General features: G+C 42.5%; 3 protein-coding genes across 3 annotated transcripts; 1 reads left to right on the forward strand and 2 right to left on the reverse strand.

Annotated features, from left to right (window-relative positions):
* The first annotated feature begins 1242 nt into the window (after positions 1-1242).
* Positions 1243-4016, forward strand: LOC100845078 (protein tesmin/TSO1-like CXC 3). The gene is made up of 6 exons (XM_003568100.3): positions 1243-1545; positions 1659-1733; positions 2516-2693; positions 2786-2881; positions 2956-3019; positions 3149-4016. Exons 1-6 carry the CDS (start codon positions 1319-1321, stop codon positions 3640-3642), a joined length of 1134 nt encoding a protein of 377 aa, XP_003568148.1. The 5' UTR covers positions 1243-1318; the 3' UTR covers positions 3643-4016.
* A 548-nt stretch (positions 4017-4564) lies between these two features.
* Positions 4565-10603, reverse strand: LOC100845387 (pseudouridylate synthase 7 homolog). Its single transcript, XM_003568101.4, has 20 exons — positions 10319-10603; positions 10032-10232; positions 9700-9953; positions 9377-9449; positions 9228-9284; positions 8752-8831; positions 8603-8665; positions 8241-8328; positions 8049-8151; positions 7856-7959; positions 7670-7743; positions 7263-7327; positions 6909-7072; positions 6760-6827; positions 6607-6667; positions 6177-6214; positions 5896-5964; positions 5344-5662; positions 4901-5015; positions 4565-4816 (listed from the first exon to the last, which is right to left on the reverse strand). Exons 1-19 carry the CDS (start codon positions 10487-10489, stop codon positions 4986-4988), a joined length of 2082 nt encoding a protein of 693 aa, XP_003568149.1. The 5' UTR covers positions 10490-10603; the 3' UTR covers positions 4565-4816; positions 4901-4985.
* A 297-nt stretch (positions 10604-10900) lies between these two features.
* Positions 10901-14853, reverse strand: LOC100845688 (NADH dehydrogenase [ubiquinone] flavoprotein 2, mitochondrial). The gene is made up of 10 exons (XM_003568102.4): positions 14671-14853; positions 14497-14580; positions 14342-14407; positions 13868-13984; positions 12877-12954; positions 12687-12792; positions 12520-12566; positions 12274-12351; positions 11575-11640; positions 10901-11441 (listed from the first exon to the last, which is right to left on the reverse strand). The coding sequence occupies exons 1-10, from the start codon at positions 14767-14769 to the stop codon at positions 11334-11336; spliced, it is 849 nt and encodes a 282-aa protein (XP_003568150.1). The 5' UTR covers positions 14770-14853; the 3' UTR covers positions 10901-11333.
* Positions 14854-16424: the final 1571 nt, after the last annotated feature.

The following is a 16424-nucleotide window of genomic DNA, read 5'->3' on the forward strand; positions in this document are numbered from 1 at the left end:
ACCACAAAGCGGAAGAATACAAGCAACGTCTCTTTTTTCACGCCGAAAACCGTAAGGCTCCTCAAAGCACTCATGAAAAAGGGCAAAATGGCATAACAAACCAGCTTCAAATTGCAAATCGCACCAAACCAAATCTCCAACCAAACCATCCTCCCAAATGAACCATGTTTGGTTCAAAATCCAAGAGAATTTGCAAAAGGAACCACCGGAAACCACCAAATATTAGTTCTGACGATATCTTAGATGTTTTTATTTAATATATAAATACTTTCTTTCTAAAGGAAACCATGTGGGCATCGTATGACGATGAGATGACGAGTCGAATCGACATTATTACGTATGTTTGTGAAAATAATATTTCTCACAATATCTTAAATATTTTATTTAATGTATAAATACTTTCTTTCTAAAATAAACCATGTGGGCTCGTAAGATGGTGAGATGACGACTCGAATCGACATTAGCATGTATGTCTGAGAAAATAATACGGTATCTTAAATGTTTTATTTAATGTAAAAATAATACTTTCTTTCTAAAAGAAACCATGTGGCACCGCAAGACAGTGAGATGATGAGTCGAAACGACATTAATACTTATGTCTGAAAAATGTAAGTACCACATTGACGCCAATTTCATCTAATTGTATCTACAGTCGCAACGGTACTGGATATAGTGATGTGTCACAAAGTAGAAGACGACAAGTAGCGTATCTCGGAGTAGGCTTTTTTTTTTACCGAATCTCGGAGTAGTTTCTTCTATCATCAATTTTCAAATGCGTTCTTTTTCCACATCTTTGATATAGCCAGTTGCATCTCCAAGCATAACGATACCGGCTACAATGACGTATCCCAAAGCAAAAAAATGACAAATAACGTAACCGGAGTCAGCTCTTCCAATCTTCAAACGTCTTCCTTATTTCTCGCCGAAAAAACGTAAAGCCCCGCAAAACCCTCATGAAAAAAGGGCAAAAACGCATATCCAGAGTCAGCTCTTCAATCTTCAAACGTCTTCCTTATTTCGTGCCGAAAAACGTAAAGCTCTGCAAAACCCTCATAAAAAAAGAAGGTAAAAACGCATAACGCACCGGATTTAAATTGCAAATCGCTCCAAACCAGATCTCCACCAAACCTCATCCTCCAAATCGCACCAGGTTTTGTTCAAAACCGGAGAAAATTTCCCGAAAGAGCCACCGAAAACCACCAAACAAACCCCTACAAGAAGGCTCGTCCTGCAGGCAGGGCCTACGCCCAGTCTCAAAAGAGCCATCCCCCCCACACCCGGACCCGTGCCCTCCCCCTCCTCCTCCTCGTGCTCTCTCATGGAGGCCACCCCGATCTCCATGAAGCCACCGTCGCCGGCTCCGGCGCCGGCGCCGGCGCAGCCTCCACCGCCGCCTCCGCCTCCGCCGCCTCCCCTGATAGAAGCGGTGCCGCTGGCCATCGTGGAGCCCCTGCCTTCGCCTTCACCGCCGCCGGCCGTGGCAGGAGGGCTCGAGGCGGATCCCTCCGCCGCAAACCAGCTCGCGCTCGCTACGACGCCCAAGAGGTGAGGGTTCCTACCCTACGCTGCCCAAACCGGGGCGTGACTGTTTCTCTATTCGACTGTTTCCCTGAGGCTCCCCGTCGGCTGATCTGGGTTGGGTGTTTGTGTTTGAGCAGGCAGAGGGTGGAGGAGGCCGCGGATGGGAACGGGTGCAAACATTGCGCCTGCAAGAAGTCCAAATGCTTGAAGCTGTAAGGAAACCCTGCTTTTCATCGATTATGTGGTGATTTTGGCCGTTGTTATGTTTTAGGGTGCAGCCTGTTTTGCCTTCGTTGCTTCAAGTTCCTAGATATTCATATTTTGTTATAAAGGGGTAGCGGATTTTGAAATGTTGGGTGGTTAGCGCGAGGGTTTTGATATGTCCAGATGCCTAGGTTGCTTCAAGTTCCTACGCGATTTGGAGCTGATATTTGTATCCATTTTGGTAATAGAGAGAGGTATTAGCGCGAGGGTTTGCTGATTTGATTATGTCTAAATTTATATCGCTGCCAGAAAATCACTTATAGAGTTTGAAAATCCTTTTGCTGTCGGTTCTGTAGTGCAGTCGTCTGAACATGCTGTAGGCCTGTAGCTTGCTTCTTTTAGTAGGCAATGCAAATTTCAGGAAAGTATTACCAGATTTAAATGCTCACTGTGGACGTTTCTAAAATAAGGAATCAAAATTTGATACTGGAAGGTGCATCGCTTGTTTTAGCATCTCGATTATTTCGATACTTCTTCATTGGTTACCTCTAGTACTCCTTTGATCCATGTAGCTCATGGAGCAGCTTATAAGTTATAGCTATGAGGCAAATCTACAGCAGCTACTATGGAAGTGTTTTAGAAGCTAAACATATTATATTGAATAGATGATTGTTAGTTTAGATCACTGTCTCTACATGCCTGTCTGTGCAGTTAATTTGCTTCTGAACTATGAATGGTGAGAATGCTTTGCTGATCCAATGCCATTAATCATCATTATCTGCATATACAGATATTGCCCATGCTTTGCTGGTGGTGGTTATTGTTCTGAAAAATGTGGATGCGTGCCATGTTTCAACAAGTCTGATTACGCAGAAACTGTTCAGACCACTCGCAAGGTGCTGCTTTCACGGCAGAAACGGATGTCACTGAAGATTAATAGAAGATCTGAGGCTAATGCTGAAGCCATGGTTGTTTTCTTGACTCAATTAGATGATTTCATATTTTTTGAATTTTCCAATGGTTCATAATAATAATTTCCATACTTTGTCTTTGTCTATAGGAAGACGCACACAATTCTTCTTCTTCAACTCCGCCAAGGCGAGGTTGCAATTGCAAGAAATCAAGTTGCTTGAAGAAATACTGCGATTGCTACCAGGTTTAATCTAGCTCAAGCTATTTGCTTAAAAATTGTGAGTACAAATTTGTTCTCAGATTGATTCTTATGAGCAGGATGGGACTGGATGCTCCTTATTTTGTAGATGTGAGGATTGCAAGAATCCTTATGGGAAAAATGGTAACTAAGAAATGCTTCCATATATACTTTACTAATGCTTCTAATAACATTTTTTTTCACCAATGAAATATGTGTACCCCTTTTGCAATTATCACGTGCTAGCTAGTAATGACTGTTCGCCTACTGCAGAAGGTATAATGACGGAAGAAACAAAGCGTTTTATATACACTGGCGCTGATCTGGATAATAGTGAGGATGACCATGAATTTGTCGTGGAGCGATCTCCACGCATGCAATCACCAATCTCAAAGGAATCCTCTCTTCAACACACTCCATCTCGCAACAAAGCTTCAAGCAGGGATACACACTTGTTCCCGCAGGGGCTGTCACAGTGGCAGCCCCGCTGGCAGTCTTCCAAGAGGCAGATCAATGATCGTGCGATCGATGACTCTGGAGAGAACAGAAATCTGAACAATGATTGGCAATTAGCCAAGCACCAGGAGGACAGCTACAGCATATCGAGATGCATCCAAATCCTGAACAGCATGGCCGAGCTCTCGCAGGTGGAGAAATCGGTTGCCCCTGACGTGTTCTTGCAGCCAGGCAACCGGGAGATATTCGTCTCTCTCGGCATTGATGTCCGTGCTCTGTGGCTGAGGCGCAAGATCCAGCACCTGACTTAGGACTGTTTTATACTGTTGTTTCTCCAGAGGATATGGTGGAGACTGGAGAGGGAGTGTTGGATGTTGTTTCTCCAGAGGATATGGTGGGTGGAGACTGGAGAGGGAGTATGGGATGTTGTTTCTCCAGCGGATATGGTGGGTGGAGACTGGAGAGCCAGTATTGGATGTTGTTTATTGGGTCTTGGTTTAGATTATGGATGCTCTGCTGGTCGGTTGGGATTCGCAGGAACATGGGCTTTTCTTGTATACTGAGGTGTATTCCAAATTTCCTGTCATCTGTCTTTGTGGAGAGCTTAGCTGATGAGTACTTGATAATCTGTTATAATAATCGATTTATTATGCACCTGCACCTAGTTTAATGTTTTACCCTGGAATACAAGCGTGAAAAGATTACCTCCAGAAGAAATGGTACTTTCTCCGGCCAGAATTACTTGTCGAAATATTACATGTATCTAGATGTTTTTTACACATAGATACATCCATATTTGGATAAATTTGAGACAAGTAATATCGGTCGGAGGGAGTATGTTAGTTCAGCATTTCGTGCGTATATTTCTGGTAATTGATTTATGTGTGTTGGAATATACACATTTTTGTACTCCAAACAAGCCTAAGGAATATCCTCATGTTCCGACATGTCTAGGAGTTCTAAGCCTGAAAAAGGATAATTCTGGAAGTGTACTCCTGTACCAAAGAAGAACAGGATATTTCCCTTGCGCCGATTGCTGGTACATGGAGCCCGGACTGCCCTGCCTCTCCCAATCCCAAGTCACCGTCGTCATGCAGGGTCCATATTATCGCAGGATCTCCAGGGAGTCAAGGAACGGAAATCTAACTGTTATCATCGCTTTAGAGTTCTTACCATGATGGGTGATGCGATGTTAACGTCTTCCTCTATGTCTATGAAAGTTGATACAGTAAATCAAAACACAAATAAACATTCACGATAACCAGACATGGGCCCAGCGTGATTTATTATCCTGATTTTGTCACGGAAGCAAAGTAAACAAAAGCTTAGCTTCTCATGGCATGCCGCATTGTAGTACAAAATACAGACCAAAAGTTCAGAACATGGAGTAAATAGTTTTGAACACTCGTATCACTTGCATGCACCAAATGGAGAGCAGCACGGCATCTCTCATTTGCTGGTCCATGGAGCCAACTAAAGCTCTAGCTGCAAACATGGAAGCAAGAATCAGGAGCCCACAAAGAGTGTTGATCAATAATTACAGCGAAACAAGCCTTTGAAAGACCATACCTACTAGCAAGCTTAACTATATCACGTCCTCAATGATGAAGATACTGGATCAGTTCTCACTGAGAATTGATGTCAGCGAGAAAATTTAGCAATCAAGTGTTTTCTGGTACGCAACCTACAGGCAGCCCAAAGGAGATAATGAAAGAAATGCAAGAAAAACAAATCTCGTTTGTTTCAATATGAACATCGTATTCATATCTATGAGAAAATCATTTACATAATTACATCCATGCTTATAGACAAGGACACAACTTCAACCCAATTAAACCAGAGCACATTAGTAGACCAAGTGGAGATCATGTTACCTAAAGATCAACAAACTTAATTTAAGAACTCAAGATTGAACACTCTATAAAATATAGACATCAGTGGATTTACTAGTCATCAAAATCAATTAGTAAAAGCATAATATATCAAGAATAATATATTGATTGTAAACATACCGACGTTGGATTCTTCAGCAACTCCCTGATTGCCATTGTAGCATAGGTTGATGCAGGTAAAGTAAACGCTAATTTCACGGCCAGTTTGCTTGGCGATATATCTGAGCTGCCATTAGACTTGTTTTCTCCTAAGCTAGTTTCACTAGTTGGCATCGAGTTCTCCGATGGACTTTCCAACTTGCAATCAGCTGGTTTGGAGTTGGAAACTCCACTAGATCCAGGCTCGTTTGCTTTTGCTTCTGTAAGCTTGACTTTGGACAGAATATCCATATCAGTTTCTGCTAAAGATGCACTTTCATCCGTGTATTTCATGAGTTCCCTGAAGTCATTTGAAGCATTTTAGCTGTACGATGCAGTCATATCAAGAAATTTTAGCAGAATGATACTGGAATTTTGACAAAATGGAAGAAGCGTTATTGAATGGCGGTATCATTCCTCTAAAATTAATTATGCCATGGACACATTGTGTCGTCAAGCAAGCCCAACGAATTGAGAGTTTAGAGAATGATTTTGATCAATTAACACAGAAATATATGATGGAGTTATACGTACCACTCAAAATCAATAGGCCTCTGGAACACCCGGCGGTAACTCCCTTTCATGTTTGTAATTGAGAACTCCCTTAAAAATGGTGTTTGCATCATAAAGCACAAAAATTAGGGTATGATGTAGGAAATTAAAACAAGCACGTGTAAATGTGCATGAAATGATTATTGCATTGCAAAAGAAAAAGGAACTGGTGAGGGCACAATGCACTAGGCCGCATGCTGCCTTTGATTCAAGGACTATGGATAGCTAACAGAGGATTCTGCAAGCTATAAGAAGAAACTTACTTGACACCATGAGCACTTCCTGTCAAGCTAATTCCATCCTGAGATATGGAAGCATAAATAACATTACGACACTATCATGGAAGAACACACTAAAAACATAGTACCTCCGTATCGGTATACAAGGCCTAAGCATATCCTTAGGTCAACGATTAAACTGATGCAATATGAGTTTTATATCACAAAATTATATCTTTAGAAACTTCAAATGTTCTTTAATGGTACAACTTTTATGATATACAATATTACAGTAGGAAACTCAAACAGGTATTTCACAGCCAGCATAGTCCAACAAGCAACATTAAAATATCTGATTTGTGAAACAGGAAACTGGAAATTCTTGTACAGGAAATTGAACAATGCACAAGTTTTGACCATAGCAAACAAGAATCTGAAAGTAAACAATGAAATAAAAACTGTAGGATAGTGTTACCTTTTTAGCCATTTCATGGTAAATTTCAGCAACTTCATTCCCAGGGAACAATGCTTGTGAACTGCATAACACAATAAGCAGGCAGGAACTTTTTTTACTGAGTGGACTCACAACATAAAAACTGAATGTGTGCACATCGGAGTTGGTAATTACCCAGGCAAAGGAAGAACAACATCTTCAAACGAGTAGATCCCTTTCAATAAATCTTCAGAATCAACTATCTATAAGATAAAGAAAGGTGAGGGAGTAGGCATTTTAGAATGAACAGTTTTTGTGCATGAGCATGTATGTTTATAGCAAACCTTCACAGACTGGATATTTTCTTCTGGGAGTGTTTCAGAACATATATCAATTTCAGATGAATTTGCATGGTCATCATCAGTTTCTGAAGTACCCACTGAAGTTGCTTCTCCAGGATGGCTTTCTTTGCTATAAATTAAGTCACCTTCTATGACCTGTGAAATGCCTGTCAAGTCACCAGTTAGAAAAAAAGGGAAGGGAAGAGTCCACCATAAAAACCCACAAGATAATACTCAAGAAATAATACATAAAAACCCACAAGATACTCAAGAAATAATAAAGGTTGGTACAAATAATCAAACTGAATAATGATTCAATTAAAACCGAGTAGCTGTACAAGGATAAAGTAGACTGACCATATTTTTGAACTCTCATGCTGGCAGCATGGTTCCAAAGGTAACTTTGGTAACTATGTACATACCTATAGGAAATAATCAACAGCAAGTAAAATAATAGCAAAAACACATGTGGACTAGTCAACAAAACACAGAAAATGGGCAATAGAAATGTCTTGATAGAGCACATGTAACTTGAATGGCAAATCAGCAAGGCAAATGCACTGTTGACTAAAACGTAAAGATGCGCACACTGTTTACTGAAGATTACATGACTAAAGACCATTATACCTTTTTAGATAATAAATTTTCGCATTCTATAAATATCACATTCCTAGAGAAGAAAACCCTATTATTGTTTACCAATTTGCAGTAATCACTTAAATCAAGAAAAAAAATTCAGAATTAGATAAAGCTATGAGGCATACATCATTCTTAACGTTCTTGGTATACCCTTTAATGCTTGTAGGTAGTTCTCAGGGCATTTTCTCAAACACTGAAGCTGGAAACAGTGCATGGAAGAATACATTAGCTTGACGTCCAAAAAGGATGCATTTTACAACAGATACAGAGATACCTCATAAAAGGCTGTACTGTAAAAGAACTACACTTACTATAGCCTTCTCAGCTACAAGATGGCGAGGGAAGTTCCTAAGCGCCATATCAATATCACCGTGTTCCTTGTAATGTTCACGCACCTTCTTTATGTCATCACGCTGTTCGGAGTATTAAGTTATGTTGAACAAAAAGTGGACACAACGCAGCATGCAAATCTAATTAGATACAAACAATATATTTCGAGGATATCTCCTTCCCTTGGATCAAGAATCAACTTTACAGCAGTTTTCCATTCTCCTCTAAGCAAAGCAGATCCAACAAGGTGGGTTGGTACTGAACTGCTTCCAAAGCGCTGGCCAGAAAAAATAGATAAAGTTGATGAGCTTTGGAAATAACAGCGAAATAAGTCGTGGAGCACGAGCAAAAGCTCATGTTTTGTACCTGCAGACCGTAGTAGTTGATAAATCCATTCTTCCCTAAGCTATCCACAGCAGCCTTTATTACGCCTTCTGATTCTGCAACAACGCCTCTGAAGAAATTTAGGCAAACATAAGTTCTACATTTGCTCCATTTTGTTAAAACAAAATTATACAAGGTTTCATGCATGTGAGGTGTGAGCTAGAGTAGAATAGCACACAACAAAGGGTGCAACTATAGAAGAACTATTTGTGGTGAGGAAATTTGTAGTTGCAAATCAGGCCTACAATCGCTTTCATTTTTTGTGTGATTCACTTCCAGGGAGAGCACTGGAGCAGGAGCACTTCTATGCACTAAATTATAAGGAAAGGGAGAAGATACAGTACCTCAGGGTAATTGTAAACCGATTTCCCATGAGTTGGCCAAGACCAAGTCCCTCCTTCACATAACTAGAAAGGATCAGTTAGTTGCTATACCATCATTTATCACAATTATATTGCAGTGATATCTACCAATAGAATTTGTGACCACCTACCAGAAGTTTCCAACTTTAATCCCAAACAGTCGCTTGTTAAGTGCAGCTAATTTATTTGCAGGCACCTTGAAAACAGTCACCTAATATGAAAAGAATCAGATAAGTAGCCAATGGAATTATACAAACTGGGTCATAACATGAAACATGAATTGTTTAATTGTGCATAGTACGAATACATAACCAATTTATAGAATAGAATGAAAATCATGAATAAAAACTCATAAGTAACTAGTGATGCTATGTAATTTTAATAATTTAACATTCAGTATTCTAGATCAGAGCAGCTATCCTTTACTTAACTGGTTGTAACACCGTAATTGCATAGATATATTGTTGGCTATAGAAAAGGCTAAAACCATTTTAAGTATAATTATTCACACTCATGTGTAATATTTTAGCAACCTTTATCCAAAGACGCAGTCTATGATTCCATGAAGAAAATATTGAGAGCTGGTATACATATGAGTGATAAATACCTGTTGCGTCGTAACAGCACGTTTATCCTTTGTCCCTGAAAACCCAAATGCACGTGGCTGCAAAAGAAATAGCAAAGAACAGTAAATGAATCCAGCGATTGAATAGAGAAATAATCACCGTGCATAAAATAGTAGCAATCAAGATATACCTGGAGTCCTAACATTTTCCCTATTACTCCTAATGCATCTTGGGTGTCCTTGTTCTCTTTGCAAAGGTGAAACCTGTTCAATGTCGCAGAGTGGCAGCTCCAGTTACAGCACTAGTTAGAAGCTAAACTGGATATGTCACCAACACTATCTTCCTTACTACACAACTATACAAGGTGTTTGTGGACTGTAGCTACATTACTCATGTAACCAAATTTAAACAAGCCTTTTAAGAATGCCAAACACGTGCAACGAATGCATTATAGTACAAACAACAGTTAAAATCGAAGGACGACAGAGATGATGTCGAACAGAGTGTTGTTACCTCAGGAATTTCCCAATATGAGGTGGCCAATTAGTTGACCCTCTCCTATCAAATGGCGTGTCATCTCTCCAATCAGAACCATTCATGTTTTTCCTCTTCTTTCCTCTCCCACCACCGCCCCTCCCACGACTGCCCCGCCCTCCCCCTGCTTCTGATCCCACGCGCACCCTAATGCATTTCTTAACCCCATCGCTGTGTTCTACCGTATCGGTGACCAAAAACTTGAAGTTTTTCTTGAAGAAGTTATGCACCTCCTACAACCAAACACCCCAAATCAGGCAGTTTCCCCCCAATTTAACCACAAACAATCAGCAATCGGGAACCAAACCCACCGATCGATGAGCCTTGTCGGCGTCAGGCGAGAGAATAACCGGCGAGAAACCGCTGTCACCCCCGGCCGAAACCCTCTCGAGAAGCCCCTTCAACGCATCGCAGTCCGCGTCAGTACTGAGCGCGTGGAACGACTCGAGAGCCTGCGAGTGGTCGGCGTCGGCAGGCGGCGCCGCCTTCTCCTCCTCCTTCACATCCACGCACTGCAATCCAATCCATGAGGTTGCAGAAATCGGGATCAGACGCGTAACATTACGAACCACATCGTGAGGTCAGGAAACGCGAATACCTCGTCGGGGAGGTCGAAGGAGGTGAGGCGGACGACGGAGCCGTCGCGGGCGACCTCGTGGACGATGAAGTCGGAGTAGCGGTGCTTGAGGACGCCGCGGAAACCCGGGAGGGAGGAGGTGAAGCAGGTGATGCCGACCTCGGGCTCGGTGACGGAGCTCGAGCGCGCCATGGGAGCTGGATGGGACGGGTCGGGGGTTAGGGTTTTGGGAGGGAAATGGAAGAGGGTTTAGGCAGGGCAAGCGAAGTTGCGATTAGAAATTTGCATCCATGTCCAAATGATCACGTCTAATATCTGAATGGTCTTCTTCGTGCAATGTGTACTGTCGCGGAACCTTTTTCGCAGTCTGCTAAATTTTGTCACCTCTCTCTTGTTTTTCCAAGGCGAGTAGGCGACGATGTCGACCGGTTCACCGGAGCCAAGGAGCTGCCGGAATCGGAGAAGAGAACGTCTGCGGAAGGAGAGGCATCGAATTGGCCGGCTAAACCAGAGTTTTTTCCGTTTTTCCAATGTCAAAATTTACAGGCGCGAGATAGGCTTCGTTTGGTTCGGTCTGAAGCTATATCGACGTTAAACAAACAGTGCAGCAAAAAGACACTTAACATCTGTATTCAAAGTTGCAAGCGGAAACAAGACCGAATGCCACATAAGTATCAAAAAATAACTCCAAGAAAATCCACAATGTAGCAGGCCCGTATGATTCCCAGAGGAGCATGAACAGGTGATTGATTCTCCCATGATGCCCAGAGGTGCAGTTTCTTTCTCCGAATACAAATGTTTCGCCGTTCCACCACTTCAGCCAAAGTGCCAGCTACAAAATAGCAGCATCTCTACCAACGGGCAGTTTTAGCTGACGGCACAAATGAAGAAAAAAAAAGAGAGATGGTGACAGGCAGAGGTGTTTCATTGATAAACACAAGAAGGCTTCAGAACAACATCGCCTTTTCGTTGTTTGTGGTTTGCGTGACATACAGCGCAGGCCGACTTATTTGTGTGCTCATAACTCGAAGCAAACCTAGCAGGCGTCTAGATCCCTGCATGGAGGAGGTATTGGCTCACCGAGAAGGGTGGTGTTCCCTCCAGCAGGGCCGCAGTTTTTCCGCTCTGGGTTTTGTGTGCCACGCTGCAAAAGTTATCCGGTCATCAGAACAGATTTATTAACCCAGATGAAATGCTGGGGCGTGCCATATAACAAACTAAATAAAACCTGTGGCCAGATATAGTAAGATAATCTTATCAAGATGGCTAAAACTTACCGGGGGCGTTTCTCCTCTTCTCAGCATTTCAACAAGCTCAACGACTCGTTTTGGAGTGAGGTCTTCCTGTGAAAGGGAATGTAGAAAAAGGAACCACAAGTTACATAAGACAGATAAGTTTAGTCAAGCCCTCTTATGTTAGCAGAGCTTTAACAAGCCATCTGCTAAGAAACTTTATTTAGTGATGCTGTACTTCTATTGCATGGAAATTTAGTTAAAAACGATAATCAAGGTAAATTTTACTTCTCTAAAGGCCCCAACCCCAGTATAGTCATATAGAACCAACAACCGATGACATGAAAGTTTAGTCTCTTGAGTTGACAAGTTTTAGTCTGTGCGCACACATGAACTTAAGAGTTAAAACAAATCAATTGCTCTGAATACGTAGCCACTCTTTATCACATCACCTCTTTCCTAACAATATACTCTAGTGCTGAACACATATCACGTTGTTCCGTTACCCAGTTTTTTGTATCTAATGTTGAACCAGTTGCCCTACAAGATGTGTCAGGGTGTTTCTGTTAAAATTCATCACACTATACCAGCCTAAAGTCATTGATACCGAGTAATATCCAGCAAGTGCAGATACTACTAATTTAGGATCCCATGTTTGGGAAAGAAAAACATTAGGATGCCAGAATAGTGCCAATGCTGCATTGTATATGTATTGGTACTACCAGGAGAGCAAAACTAACTTACATAATAATTGTATGTGTAAGCATCTGAACCTTTGGTATAGTCAGCCACAGCAATCATGGGTGCATTCACACAGCAACCCTGTGAAAACGCGAGAAGGTAAATAAAAGTTGATTTATAACTTATAAGGGAAAACAGATCATAACCAAGCACTTAAAAACATTCGACAGAAACATACTAGATCCCTACAGATAAACAATTCAAAGTGCAAACCCAAGTAAAAACAATATTTCCAGATCATGGTGTTACCATGCACTCCATTTCGCCGACAGAAAATAGACCATCGCTTGTCACCTCTGAGAACAAAACAAAAATGATAATGACATCACAGAAACAGCAAAATAAGCTCTTGTTCAGAGGACAGACTTTATGGTAACAAATTTGAAGTTACAGGATAACTGTATAAATATACAGACCATTGCGTTTAACTCCAAGGTGTTTCAACAGGGCTTCTTCGATATCACGTGAACCACGAATCATACAAGGCGTAGTTCCACACACCAAAAGGTGATACTTACCCACCTGGCATGAAAAGCTTAACAGGGTAAAAGAGGTGCTAGTGCTGGTAGTAATGGGTACAGCGTAGGCGGTCATGCATCAAGATACCTTAGTCCGGTTGAACATTGAGTAAAATGTGGCAACTTCATAGACTCTGATTGGTGCAACTTCGACAATTTCAGCAATCTGAAGAAAAGAAGACACATATTATCAGCAACATTGAAAATGTGAAAAGTTCACTTTTCTAGGAGCGTGTAAGAAAAACTATGCTACTTGCAGGAAAATTTCCAACCTGCAGTCATGGTAAGAAAGGATAAGCTCTGGCTTTAATTCATTATATAATAATATGTTCTTAGAAAAATATATGTTGACAAAACAAATGAGTGCTTTCTTGATGAACAACCCCACTTCTCCAACACCTTACTCTATGACTCGCTGTGTCCTAATCAGGCTACTTTTCTTGAGAATCAAGTTCAGAATAACATTGAAATTATCCAGAAGTGGGTTATATCACTACCAAATGTTCTGTTTCCTACAAGATGTAACTAGATTCTTCCCACCTTTAGTAGGGCTCATATCTGAATGGTAAGCGTAATTCAGCTAACTTTACTCGATTTGTGAAGGAAAGGAATACGCCATCGCAAGTTTAAGACCATATCAATAACATCAAACACATTTCAGTCTTTGCCCCCTAAACTATTTAAATGAGACAATAATAATAATTAGATGGCAGATGTACTTGGTTTGCCACTAGTTAAATCTTTGCTCACTCTGAGCAAGCCATGAGCTAAACCAAACTATCCAATATACAGATGATAATTTTCTGCACATATATTAACTATTAAGTGAAATTCCTGACATAGTGAATATACACATAAGACTATCCTGTAAAGGACAGCAATACCACAAGAAACAATGTCACTAAAGGCTCAACACCTTTTCTATACAAGAGATATACATGTTTCATAAAGAAAGGTATAAAATGTTAAAAACTATAGGCTATTGTGCGTAGCAAGCACCTTTATATGTAAATGGAACACAGAGTAACAAGCTGAATTTGAAAGGTAGTTGTAAAAAATTGCACAAAATTTCAACTTACAGCGTTCATCGCTGCAACTGGGACCCACCCGCCATGCTGCTGCTGCGCAAGATCTAGCATCGGAATAATACCAGATTGCTTGTAGTTGCTTGGGTAATGAGATAGTATTTCCTTGACCTAGAACATCACAAGAGAAAATTTAGTCCAGATAACTAACTGCGGGTGTGTTTGTAGTAACTGCATGTCTGCATTCACTAAGCCCATCTCCTGTAATACATAGAACATCATGGCCCCATAGTGCTATTACATTTGCTTATTCTTAAGGTGTCAAATGATAATTAACAAGACTGTCATTCAAGAGTATCATCTAATGGAAGAACATCACATTACTACTGGAAATTATTTCCTAAGAATCATATCAGAACATCTAAGCACAAAAGTTAACAAGGTCTGTCACAGTTATTCCAATTCCAGTCAACTGACCCAACATTGCCCCCACTACACGCGCAGCGCAGGCAAGGGAAAGAACAATACCTTCTCCATGTTCGCCTCCGTGAACTTCCATGGCATGTCTGGGCTGTTTTCTGGCGAATCGATGTGCTACAGAACAACACAACATACAAATCTAGCTCAGTCATCCTCTGACGGCGTAACAGATCACAACAGAAGCGGATCCGAGGAGTACTCACGTAGTTAAGCGCCGAGGAGAAGGACCTGGAGAAGTAACCCGTGGCGGCGGCGGCCGCGGTGGAAGCGGTGGCGGGGGAGGAGATCTGCAAGGAAATTTCAGAGAACAGGATCAGGGGATCGGTTTGGGGGTGATTCCGGGGAGAGAATTTGGGAGGGAGAGGAGGCGCGCTAACCGGAGACGGAAAGAGGCGGCGCGCGGAGGACTGTACCGCGGATGCGGAGGCGAGACCGAGGAGGCGGCGGGCCGCGAGGCGAGCGGCCGGCGGCAGCATGGTGGCCGGCGAGGGAGCTGCGGTATCGGCGTGCGGCCGCTTGGGTGTGACCGTGTGAGCCTGCGGGAGGTGGGAGAAGAAGACCCACCTGTCTCCCTCGCTATCACATGGGAAATACCGGCCCGCTAGGCGCCTTGGCCCATACTATACCAACGTTGAGGCCCACTCCAGCCTCCTGGCCCAAGAAAGCCGCTGCCCCAGGAAATCTTCTCGAGCTTCCTTCCTGGTTAAGCTGAAACTAACGCTGCCTTTGGTTCCAGAGTGGGTCAGTTCCATTCCATCCAGTTCCCCAACCAAACACAGCCTAACTGAAATTGTCTCAACGAAATCAGATTATTGCTAACAACAGGATTACATGAACGCTAGTTCAAAATAGATATTCTACTCCCTCCGTCCCGATTTAACTGACATGTATTTTTATAAGAATAACTGACATGTATTTTTATAAAAATTTATACAAATACATATCAGTTAAATCGGGACGGAGGGAGTACTCCGTATTGCTTAACATCGAGTAGATCTATTTCATTACCAGTTGATGGAGGAAATTAACGGAGTTTGTTTGTGATAGAAACAATAGGGTAAGGATGTACGTGATGGACACGGCTTTGGTGAAGTACTTCACCTGACTTTCGGTGGCCGACTTGTGGGCCAATGTGGTGTGGGGCCCACATGTCAGCCTCTCAAAATCATGTTTCACGGAATACTCCTCCGTACGTGGTAGGCTAGCCAGTGGTGATCTTGCTTTCCACGTGTGCTTGAAGTACTCCGTATTTGGTTTTGTGACACAATTAGAGATGTGCCCTCTTCTTCCAGGTGGTCTAGCCCCAAGGTCAACTTGGTAAAACTATCTACTCCGTATAAGTTCACAGCCGTTTCTGCAACCAAACATACACTCGCTCACCATGGAACTACTTCCAGCTCAGATAAGAAAAAGGGTAAAGCTAACCACAACTTTGCCTGGTACAGCAGTTACCTTACCGTCACAGCCATTGCACTGCCAAACGGATGACGTCGTCGGGACCAGCCTGCCAGTGAGCACTCACCGGACAGGTATTAATTGATGCCTAAAAGCATCTAGATACATGTAATAAAAAGTCATTTAATATGGGACGGAGGGAGTACTTGCCAGAACACTGTTTCCAATCGAAGGTCTACACACTCGTCGGAATGCCGGCGCCGGCTAAGAGGAGGGGCAGATCGCGTCGATAAGAGAACAAAACTACTGCACGTACGACCCTTGATTGTACGATTTCTATACGATGGGCTATCAAGTGGACGTGCTGCAGGTTGCTTTGTGCATGGACGGTTGGATTTGAACTGTCGTACTTTAATCGTACAAGAAAATTCGTACGCATAGCAGTGCAAATCGACGGACGCACTACAACTTCAAGCTAGAGAAAGTCAAATAGAAAAAAGGAGGGCAAGAACTTAACACAAGACCCCCTCACGTCACCTCTCCCGCGGGCGGCTCAGGGGGAAACCCTAGCGCCGCCGCCACCACTCTCCCCTCCCCTTCTCTTCCCTCGCCGCCGCTTGAGGCTGCCGTTGGCTAAGCCCGGGTCGTGGTCGAGGACGGTGGCGGCGAGGACTCTTGTTTTGGCGGCGCTTGCGGCGGCGGGGAGCGCTGCAGGGGCGGCAAGGTGCCGCTTCGG

The sequence above is a fragment of the Brachypodium distachyon genome, chromosome 2 (genome assembly GCF_000005505.3).
Source record: "Brachypodium distachyon strain Bd21 chromosome 2, Brachypodium_distachyon_v3.0, whole genome shotgun sequence".
Lineage (NCBI taxonomy): Eukaryota > Viridiplantae > Streptophyta > Magnoliopsida > Poales > Poaceae > Brachypodium > Brachypodium distachyon.